The sequence below is a fragment of the Nematolebias whitei genome, chromosome 8 (assembly GCF_014905685.2).
Source record: "Nematolebias whitei isolate Nwh7 chromosome 8, NemWhi1, whole genome shotgun sequence".
Lineage (NCBI taxonomy): Eukaryota > Metazoa > Chordata > Actinopteri > Cyprinodontiformes > Rivulidae > Nematolebias > Nematolebias whitei.
Window position 1 is genome coordinate 50258579 of NC_056505.1, and position 11651 is coordinate 50270229.

Consider the following 11651-nt stretch of genomic DNA (forward strand, 5'->3'; position numbering starts at 1 on the left):
CCCCCCCCCCCCCCCCCCCCCCCCCAGTCATTGTCCAGATAAGAGGTGACATTCATCTTCAGCTCAGTTGAGGTTCTGTCCACGGCCTTGGGGAAGGGAGGGGTGAGGAAACAGTCAAAGCATCTTTGTTGTTTTCAAAACATTCCAGGAGGAGTTGAGATAAGTCCGGCATCAAGGCCACAGTTTGGGTCAGGCAGAACTCATGAATTGTTGTTTCTGCCTTTAAAGTCTCGCTGGTACATATTCTTTGAGGGAAACTCCAAAACAGCCGAATTGATCCTTTACTCCAAAAGTCAAGCTCACAGCTTCTCCAAGATTATTCCCACCGTTCACGAGTGCTGCCAGGGAGATCACAGTCCTGATAACAGCTGCTCCAGCTCCCTGTTGCAGCTCTCCAAATTCATTCTGAGCATTGTCGAGCTTCGACACATCCACACAAATTTGTAGACAATCCAAGATTTCACTAACCCAAACAGTAGAATCTAGTTGTCATCATGAATCCAATTTGTTTCCGTCGAGGTAAGAGGGTCCTCCTTACCCTGACTCCTGTCGGGAGAATTGATCAATTTTGTTGAGAGACCAGCTGATCCTTCCAATTGAGAGGTATGCAGAAAAAAGAGGCTTTTTAAGGGTTCACAGGGCAAAATAATGCAAGCAGGGAAGTGGGGGAGGTATGGAGTGATAATAAAAAATAAAAAAAAATTCCAAAAGACCAACAGATTGTAATTTGTAGTCACTGTAACCCTATTTTGACTCGTGCACTGTCTTCTTTCACTTTTAGGTTACACAAGGTGCTGGACCGGTCACTGAAGCTGTGGAGAGATGAGGTGGAACACCAGACCTGCAATGGTCCAGTCTGTAAATGATGCTCTGAAGTCTGGGAAGATGCACGACATCATGCTTCACCCAAACGAGCTCGTTACCTCGACCACATACACTGAACTTCTGGAGGACGTCGTCCAATGTATAATAATGCCTTTAAACATTTTTATTTGTTGAGTTCTCTGCTTGGTACATTTTTTTTATTTTTTTGTTTAAACAATTTAAAACATGACAGTGATGTCACTGTTTAAAGGAAACAATAGCTCAATAAATTAGTAAAATGCAACTTGTTATGTTTGGGTTCTTTCATGTAAGGTAGACATGGTGTGACCCATGGACTGGTTTAGATTTTTTGTTTTTACTGGAACTGACCTTCAAAAGAGCCAGAAACAGACTCAGCAGCTGATCCTCCATAGAAAAATTATATGGACTACAGGCCATGGATTATTGTTTTATGATATTTAGTGAAGGTTTTTCTTTGGATTAATCAATAAATGTCTCTATTTCACCACAGATGAACTGTTCCTGTTGACATATCTTTTGAAATAAAACTGTACAACACAAAGTAATTTAAACAGGAATGGGTAGAAGATCAAATCAAATTCAATGTATTTCCTAAAAATTAAATGAAAAACAGGAGCAGGACAGGAGTGGGACAGGACAGGACAGAAGTGAAAATTCACTCCCGTGTCATCCTCTAATCTGTAGTATTGCAGACTCTGTACCAGTCTGTTGTGGTGAAGAGGGAGCTGAGATGTAAGGCCAAGCTCTCTGTTTACCGGTCGGTCTACGTTCCTACCCTCATCTATGGTCATGAGCTCTGGGTAGTGACCGAAAGAATGAGATCGTAGATACAGGCAGTTGAAATGAATTTCTTTCGCAGGGTAGCTGGACTCTTGCTTAGAAACAGGGTGAGAAGTTCAGTTATCAGGAGAGACTCAGAGTAGAACCGCTTCTCCTCCATGTCTAGAGGAGCCAGTTGAGGTGGTTCGGGCATCTGGTAAGGATGCTCCCTGGGCGCCTCCCTAGGGAGGTGCTTCAGGCATGTCCAACAGGGAGGAGACCCCGGGGAAGACCCAGGACACGCTGGAGAGACTATGTGTCTCGGTTGGTCTGGGAACACCTTGGAATCCTCCCAGAAGAGCTGGAAGAGGCTGTGGAGAGAGATGTCTGGAGCTCCCTGCTCAAGCTGCTGCCCCTGTGACCTGACTTTGGAATAAGCAGAAGATAATGGATGGATGAATTGATACATTTTTATGCTTTGTGGTTCTGGGGGTGAATTGTGTTGTTTGTGTTTCCTCTTTGCCACTAGCCACCACTCCCTCAGTACATTTCCTGTCTGCCAGCCACACTCAGCTACACCTGCTCCCTTTTTGACTCATCTCAACAGCTGCTAATTTTCATCATCAGTTCTTGCTTATTTACTTGGTCTATTTACACTCCAGTCAGCTGAGCATTGTTGTATTTGATCATTACATTCTACCAGCAGAATGTTTGTCTGTGCACGAAAGCTCAATCCAAATAAATTCATTTCAATTAGATCCTGATAAACCTAAGCTCAGGAAAGGTTTCAACTTGCATGAGTACAAATCAAAGCCAAGAAAATTCAATCCAATATATTTCACAAATGGGCAGCACGGTGGCGCAACTGGTAGAGCTGCTGCCTCTCAGCAAGCAGGTCCCTGGTTCAAACCCCGGTCCAGGGGCCTTTCTGGGTGGAGTTTGCATGTTCTCTCCGTGCATGTGTGGGTTTTCTCCGGGTACTCCGGTTTCCTCCCACAGACCAAAAACATGCATGTTAGGCTGATTGGTAACTCTAAATTGTCCCTAGGTGTGAGTCAGAGAGTGAATGTTTGTTTGTCTCGTTTGTCTCTATGTGTCCCTGTGATGGACTTGCGACCCGTCCAGGGTGTACCCCGCCCCTCGCACAGTGATTGCTGGACATGGGCACCGGCGACCCCCGTGACCCAAAATGGATTAAGCGGGTAAAGAAAATGGATGGATGGATGGATGTTTCACAAATATGCAGTTGTATAAGTTTATTTTAAATACATGTTTATTTTGAGAGCTGGACATTGTCGTTGGCTCATGTGTTCATGGTTTCTGCTCAGAGGGTAAAAGCAGATATCTACAGATACATAAAAACATCTCTGCTTTAACTCAAGACTCAAGACTTTTAACAAGACTGAAAAAAGTCCATGCTCAACAAGACTGAGTTGAATTATTTTGCTAGTTCATGTGTAATATTTGTATTTAGTACTTTGCATAAATTTATGGGCTGCAGTGCCAGAGTTGTAATCATGAGGCTGCAGGTTCAAGCCCAGGTTGTGATAGGAGGGGCAACGATGTAAAATAAGTGTCATATCTTTCATATGAGTTTCCTGGCCGTGGTAACCACTGAAGAAGATAACAGCCCAAAGCAAAACAGCAACTTTATATAGTTTGGATTTGGGTTTATGGTTGGGTATTACTGGCAGGAGTTAAGTTTTGAAGAAAATTTCCAACTTTTTTTTTGTGTGTGTGTGGTGCGGGGTGTAATCTTACCTATTGACTCCATCTATGCACTTTCCTTTGTTTAGACAGGGCAAACTGGCACATTCATCGATGTTGACCTCGCAGTCTCGGCCCTGGAAGCCATTGATGCAGTCACATGAGTACGTGGCGATGTGGTCTCTACAGGTGGCACCATTCTGACAGGGGTGGACCTCACACTCATTGATTTCCACCTCACAGTTTATCCCTGCCAGGGAAAAAGAAAAGATGGCCGTTGTTCCAGGCACTGAATAGGCAAGACACTAAATAATACAACACTCTCTCTAAATCCTGATCCATATCACACTGTTATGATCTTCTGACACTTTGATAGATGATGATTCTGCAGGATGCATGTATGATAAGCTTGTCATTAACGTTTGATGAAAGTAAAAAAATTTAAAAAAAATACTACAAACGTGATGCAGGATTCATTCTGTGTGCTGAATGAGTTTCCTGAAATTTACCAAATGAAGCTAAAATTTAGTTTAATATAAAACAGCAGACCGCTAGCTAAAAGCTAAAAAAAGGCTTGATGAAAGTAAAAAAGTATCAAAATGCTAGCTAAACTCAAATTAAACCTCAAATTTCCCCTCCTGGATTCATACAGTCAACCTGCCATTTTTTACATCTTCTCGTGTGAACTTGATGTATTTATCCACAGAGTTGATGTGGTCAGTAAAATGTTGGACTTCCTGAGATTTAATTTTAACCCAGGTGTCGTCAACATACCTGAACCAATGACTTGGTGGTGTTCCTGAAAAGGACGTCAAGGCTCTCTTTTCTACCTCCTCCATGTACAGGTTGGCAACAGTAGGAGAAACTGGAGACCCCATAGCACACCCATGTTTCTGCCTATAATATTGCTCCCCATATGTGAAGTAGGTTGACTGCAGGCACAGTTTCAAGAGTTGACACAGTTGTTCTGTGGAAAGCGTGGTCCTGCTGCTCAGAGTGGTGTCTGATTTTAATCTTAAACTGACCACCTCTACTGCATCATCAACAGAATGCACGTACAGAGTGATGTGACATCAAAAGAGACCATTGTTTCATCAGTCTCCATGATGACATCCCTCACCTTGTCCACAAAGTCCATGGTGTTCTGTATGTGGTGTTCTGAGCTGCCAACTAAAGGGATGAGTACAGACGCCAGATATTTGGAAACATTGTAAGTGACAGAGTTAATCATGCTAACAATTGGTCTTAAAGGTACACCTTGTTTGTGGATTTTAGGTAAACCATACAGACTAGGTGTGGCCTCCCCTGGGTACAGTCTGTGGTACAGAAAACGGTCAATAGCCTTGTCCTGCTCCAAAATTTTCAGGAAATCTATCAATTTCTTCTTGTAACCACTTCCTGGATCTCTTTTCAGAGGTTCATAAGTGGTTAAGTCACTAAGGAGTGTCATAACTTTCTCATGATAGTCTTTCTGGTTCAAAATCACTGTGCACCTTCCTTTGTCTGCTGGGAGAATGATGATGTTTTTGTCCTTGCTAAGAGTGGTGAGTGCATCCCTCTCCTCTCTACTGATGTTGGAAGGTGGTGGTTTGGCATTGCTGAGGCAGGATGAAACTTTGATTCTGAACTGTTCTGCTTCAGCCTCTTTAATTTTGTTGTTGCGGATGGCTGACTCAGTAGCTGTGATCATCTCCACCAGAGGAATTGTCCTTGGTGCAACCGCAAAGTTCAGTCCCCTGGCAAGAATCTCTGTCTCCGGCTGGGTGAGCTGTCTGTCAGATAAATTCTTCACCCACTTTTCTGTCTCCCTGGCATGTAATTGACTACTGGAGTGTTGTCCTACACTGAATGTGTTGTTATTGGAATAGTGATGGTGTTGATGAGTTATTAGTAAGTTAAACTTGTTTTGTTGTCGAGTCTTGGACTTGACATGCTGTGCTAAGCGTACCTGATCTGTACAGTCCAACACTTGCTGAAGTGTGGTCTGATCTAGACACGTTGTTAGTCTCTGTTTAATGTGCTCTTCTTTGGCCTTCAAGGTCTCAATAGTAAAATTGGTCTGTCTCACCCGTTCATTCAGCAGCTGGGTCTGTGCCTTCTGAAGGATCTTGCTTGCCCGGTGCCCGCTGACAGCCAAAAGGATGGCCCAGCACAGAAGATCAACATCATCAGGCCAGGACTCTGCGGTCTACACTCATCTCCAGGTCAGAGGTCACTCTTTCAGAGATGAAGATGTTCACATCCATGACAGAGAGGAACGATGGTTTGAGAGAGGAGTAAAGGAGGCCATCTTTGTGAAAAGAAATCGTCCATCATTAAACAGGGGTGGAGCCTCCGGGTTCAACTGTCCCCCTCTTACAATGCTGTGATTGCTAGTATCACTCAGCCCTCTGTGAACAGTAAACAGCCATCAGGTGCTAATGATCCATTGTTAGGCTGATGGTCCTTCTTGAGCATGTGATCAGCTGGTTTTGGTTGTCAGCAGCAAAACTGGTTGATCCACTCTGAGAAGGTGCTATTTAAGAGACTGAGCTGAATACAGCTCCTCAGACTGAGGAAGTCTCTTGGATGAGAGAAGAAACGTTTCTACATTTTTTGTTGTTGTTGTTTGAACGTCCAGAGGACCTGACTTTACTTTTTTAGATCATTTATTAGAGATTCTAGGCAAACAGCAGACGCACCTACTAACTGTAGGCGTTTCACTATTAAGGTCCCAAAAATGCTCAAGAGTCCAGCTCACTAATGCTATCTGGAAAGTTGCTAAACTGTTTGGGACAAGTGAGCATAAATAAATGTTAACAGTTGAGATGTAAGTTTTAACTTTATGGTGAAACCAATCCAAATGTGGTAAACTAATAGCTGAACAATAAATCTTCCAGTTCCAAAACTTACAGTTTCTGTCCATGAGGCTGACACCTTGTCTACTTTTAAAATTAGGCTTCAGTCTTTATGATAAATCCTATAGTTAGGGTCGGCTTGGGTTTCCTGAGCTGTCCCTTAGTCATGCTGCTATAGGCTTAGACTGCTGGAGGACAAACTGACCACATGTCCTCTCTCTGATGCTCTCTTCTTGCTCTTCACTTCCTGTTTGTATTTGTAATTATTTCTATCTTAACGTTTTTTGTCTTTCCTCCTATAGAAAGTTCACCTGGACCTGCCATTCTGTGTCTGTCTCTCCTTCCTGTCCTCTCAAACCCAGCTGATCAAAGCAGATGGTCTCTTGTCCTGAGCCTGGTTCTGCTGGAGGTTTCTTCCTGTTAAAAGAGTTTTCCTTTCCACTGTCTCCTTTGTGCTCGCTCAGGATGGGAGACTGCAACGAAGTGAAGGTTCAACACAATGTGCTGCTTCCTTAGATGGATAACTTTTACTAATCGGCTTTTATAATGTTATAATGTTCTGATAATGTTTCTGTTCAGTGCCCTGAGACAACTTCTGTTTTGATTTGGAGTTATATACATAAACTGAATGGAAATTGAATTGAAAAAAATTGGTGCCCAATCTGATTTAAAATCACAGTTCAATTTCTGTAGCTGAAAATATAGTTTTTAAAGAAATATCTTGTCTGCTGCAGAACTGGTCTTTAAAATAAATACTATGCAATTTCATTTTATCTGTAAAGAAGCTAAATCTCCTTTGGCAGCTAAGATTATGTAACTGACAGCTAAAGCCTGACTTTCCATAGAAAGGCGTGAGCCGCACTGTGCTGCAGTCGTTTCAGAGAAATCAACACGGAGTCTTGGCAGCCAGATGTTCTTCTTTCTCTTTCCTTCTGCAGTCCAGAAGCAGAACTTACAGGTTAACAGAACGGGGGATTTTAAATCAAACACAACTGTGAGGAGACAAAAATGGTTTTAATAGGTGCAGTTTTATCACCAGTGGTTTAGGATTTCAAATATAAACTAAAATGCTGGCACATGTACCACCAAAGTCCAGTGTTTCTTGGTACTTGCTACTGCAGGCCACGTGTGTCCCGCTGGAGATCAATGAAAAAAATGAAAATGAAATAGAAGTCATTTTGCAAGGAAACCCAATGTTTCAAATTTTATTCTGAAACTGGCATTTCCAGTGCATTTTATTTTGAAGGCGAGTGGACGCAGTCTCAGTTGTGCATGCTAACAGGGGAGTCTCTTAACATTAATGATTTTTCTCATGATTATTAATTATTATTTTGAGTATAAATACAGCTTAAATTCTCAATATGACTGGTTCAGATTATTATTGTTCACCTGAAATATCAACTATTTACTGTTAATGAAAAACTCATTTGTAGATAATTATAAAATGTATACTTGGCAGACTTGAGTTTAACCAGATGGTACAGCTCACTTCATTAGTCACGCTTCTGTATGTGTCACTTTGGACAAAGTGTGGCCCAACCCTGAGCTGAAGAGACCAAGCATAGATACATTTTATGACCAGTCCTGTAAATCAGTTTCGTTTTAGGATGAGTGTAGGAATATTTGTTGTATTTGTTTCTTATGTTGAGGTCATTAATGGAAATTTGACTGAGCAAACCACAAATTTTCAGCTTGTTGCCAGTCTCTGATTTAAAACCATCACTCTATTCAGCCAGACTTCAAACTTCCTTCAAACACCACATTACCTTTAAAACCTGGAGCGCAATCACACAAGTAGTGGTCCACCTCGTCGAGACACGTGCCGTTGTTTTGACAGGGTTGAGAAGCACACTCGTTGATGTCCAAGTCACAGTGGTAACCCTGAAATCCAGGCACGCAGAAACACTGGTAGCTGTTGACTCCGTCCTTACAGATGGCTCCATTCTGACAGGGATCAGACTGGCACTCGTCCATATTCTCCTCACAGTTTTTACCCCGGTACCCAGCGACACAGTCACACTGGTGCCCTGTATCAGGGACATCCATACAGGTGCCACCGTTCTGACATGTTTCCACTAAGCAAGTGGTCACGTTATCTTGGCAGTCCTCCCCTCCCAGTCCAATAGGACAGTGGCAGGAATATCCATTGACTCTATTGACACAGAAGGACCTGACACCGCTGCAGGGGTTGCTCTGGCATTCGTCTACATCCTGGTCACATTTGATTCCTGTGAAGCCATCCGGGCAGTGGCAGGTGAACTGGTCTGTCCCGGGCACGCTGGTACAGTTGGTGCAAGTAGCAAAGACACAGGCATCAAACAGCTCGTCACAACGTTTGCCCATGTACCACATGGGTCCTTTGGGGCACAAACACACATAGCCACCCTGAATGTCGTGGCATGTTCCACCATTGTTGCAGGGAGATGATAAGCACTTGTCTGCTGCCGCCGTGCACAATAGGCCTAAAGGGGTGAAAATGAAATGAAATTATTTTCAGAAAAATATTTCAAATTGTGAAATTAAAGAAAGTAGATACAAGATACAAATCTAGGAACTTTCTTAATAAATTCTGAAGGATGGCTATGGCTCTACTTTTGAAAATATTACTAAAATGCCTTCTAATGATGTGTAAAGAGAACAAAAAATAAAAGCATGTAAAGTTGTTGCCTGTGGTCCATTAAGGTTCACCATTTTAACCAGACAAAACAAACAAACAAAAGTCCTCATACAAACAGTCACCATGTTGAAGCTCACATCTTTAAAATCCTTGAATCATGAGAAGAAGAAAGGGGTTGTAGTTTTAATAGGACCATTGTGAACTAAAATGAAACAATCTGTGAAAGCTCTGGTGTGTGCACTTTACATTTTAAGAGGATTTGAGCAAAAAAACATAAAAGCTATGGAAGTAAAGCCGCACTGGTTCAAAAATGTATATGTACACAAAAGGGTTGTAGGAGAAATAAAAGAGGATGAGAGAGGAGTAAAGGAGGCCATCTTTGTGAAAAGAATCCATCCATCATTAAACAGGGGTGGAGCCTCCGTGTTCAACTGTCCCCCTCTTACAATGCTGTTATTGCTAGTATCACTCAGCCCTCTGTGAACAGTAAACAGCCATCAGGTGCTAATGATCCATTGTTAGGCTGATGGTCCTTCTTGAGCATGTGATCAGCTGGTTCTGGTTGTCAGCAGCAAACTGGTTGATCCACTCTGAGAAGGTGCTATTTAAGAGACTGAGCTGAATACAGCACCTCAGACTGAGGAAGTCTCTCGGATGAGAGACGAAACGTTTCTACATTTTTTTGTTGATTTGCTTTGTTTTTTTTGTTTTGTTTTTTTTTTAATGTCCAGAGGACCAGATTGAACTTTTTTTGACATTTCACTGAAGTTTTTAACTCTGAGAGGATCAAACAGCTCTTGGTGTCTCACAGTAGTGATGTGCGGATCAATGCTAAAATATCGATACTATCAATACCAGAGCGTTTTGCTCTAGAATCCATGTTTAAATCAAACTATCGATACTTTTGATACTTCAGTCATTTCAGGTAATGCATATCATTAACAGGAAGACGGTGGAAAGTAACTAAACTATTGAGATCTTGTCTAAATGATATGCGGTTGGAGGGAACTACTTTTTCTTCCACCTGAGTAAATGCGTTTCAGCGGAGCGGCACGCGGCTCGTCAGTCTCTCAGTCTGTAGACACAGCGGTGGAGTTTAACAGAGGCGTGTGTGGAGTTATTTCAGCTCCAGAAACAGACAAGAAGTGGTTTGTGAGGTTTGTGGAAAATCTGTAAAGAGCTGTAGCAACACAACAAACCTTGTAAAACACTTCCTGTTAAATCACAACACAGAGTATGAGGCAGTGATGAGGTGGACAGAGGAGGAGAGTCAGGTGCTGCTGCTCTGGAGGAGTCCCTCAGGGCTGCAGGACTATCCAGGTACAGCGGGAGGAAATGTGGAGCTTTCAGCAGAGCTAAGAACTGCTGCAGTTGGAGTTGTTCAAATTAATACATATGGTTATGAAACAAATAACAAAATAATTCATGCTTCAACAAATAGTTGCATGAGTTCAGTTTGGAGTAATAATATGTATCACTGACATAATGTCACATGGCAAAAAGCCCAGATTCATTCAGGACAGGTTTCATAAAGAAATGATCATTTAAAGTGGATTACATGGACCAGGTGTCGTTAAATGATACAGAGCAATGGAGCAAAACAGACTTGGTGAACTCTGAAAAATATATACTACAAAAATGTGGATACAAATATAACATAGTATCTTAAGCATATCTCATTATTTAATAGATATTTAATACTTATATACTTTATACTTTTATACTTACTTTAATACTAGAGTCTAACATTCTGTGATCTGTTTAAACCTTCAACGGTATTTTTACTATAAGTATGGCTGAGCTACAGAGCTCCAAAAGGAGCTGTTTCTTGCGTCTCACCAAAATCCCATTGATATGGTCTTTTTTAAATGTTTTTTGCTAATTTTATCTGCATTGTGCCAAGTAGATCTACCAAAGTAGTATCAAAGCAAACTATTCTGGATTGAGCTCTAGGATTGGAAATAATGAACAAGTCTGTGAATACATTCCATGTCGTATTATTTAGTTTCAAATACAGGACCAAGCTTTTGACCAAGACAGTATTGTGGGTTTGAATGTCTACGTATTTGACTTAAATGACAAAGACAGATTTGAAAAACAAGTGAAAATTTAAATGTATGGTACTTTTTCTATTTTGTTTCTCTAGTAATTTTAAAAACAACTAAATCTGATTTACAGAAACTTCCTGTGAATTAAAGTCTAACTTTTCAAGTATAAGTGGCAAAGGTAAAGGTAATTTCCTCAAAATTACCAAATGGCATTTAAAAGATTTTAAGTGACACATTTTTTGTTGATGTGCTTCACAATAAGGTAACAGATCTGCACTTATGACGTACAGTTTTATTGTCAGTGAGGCTACATAAAACTTTCAAATGTGTTTGTCATTCAAGCACACAAACACTTGTAGAGTCTTCTATCAGATGTTTGGACTTTATAAACAAGGAACTTTCTATTCTTACTCATTCAGTGATAAGAGGAACAAGATTAGTGTGGATGTTTAGGTTCAAGTTGTGTTTATTTGTCATATGCAAGGCAACACAGGGTTAACAGTACAATGAAATGCTCAGGATGAGAAGAATCGATTTGACTTGCTAAAAAATCAAAGAACAAACCTACAAGAAATAATAAAAGCATGCAATAATGGTACACAAAAAAGTACCAAAAAGTGCAAAAGTATTTATAATATTTACAGTGTTCCAAAGAGAGAAATTGAACAACAACATGGTAGAATATAATGATGCAGCAGCATGAATTTGAATGAATAAGTATTTCAAGGTAGTAACATAAGGTAGAATGCACATGATTATATATATATATATATATATATGTATTTCTAAAACACAAACACTTGTAGAGTCTTCTATCAGATGTTTGGACTTTATAAA

The 11651-nt window shown here is 41.0% G+C and overlaps 1 protein-coding gene across 1 annotated transcript in view; it reads right to left on the reverse strand.

Annotated features, from left to right (window-relative positions):
* The window catches only part of LOC119413588 (protein crumbs homolog 1), a 93681-nt gene that overhangs the window by 65872 nt on the left and 16158 nt on the right, over positions 1-11651 (reverse strand). Inside the window, exons 2-3 of the mRNA XM_037680646.1 lie at positions 7916-8611; positions 3367-3562 (exon numbers count right to left, since the gene is read on the reverse strand). Of these exons, the coding sequence (XP_037536574.1) occupies positions 3367-3562; positions 7916-8611 (892 nt within the window). The remainder of the gene's footprint in view (positions 1-3366; positions 3563-7915; positions 8612-11651) is intronic.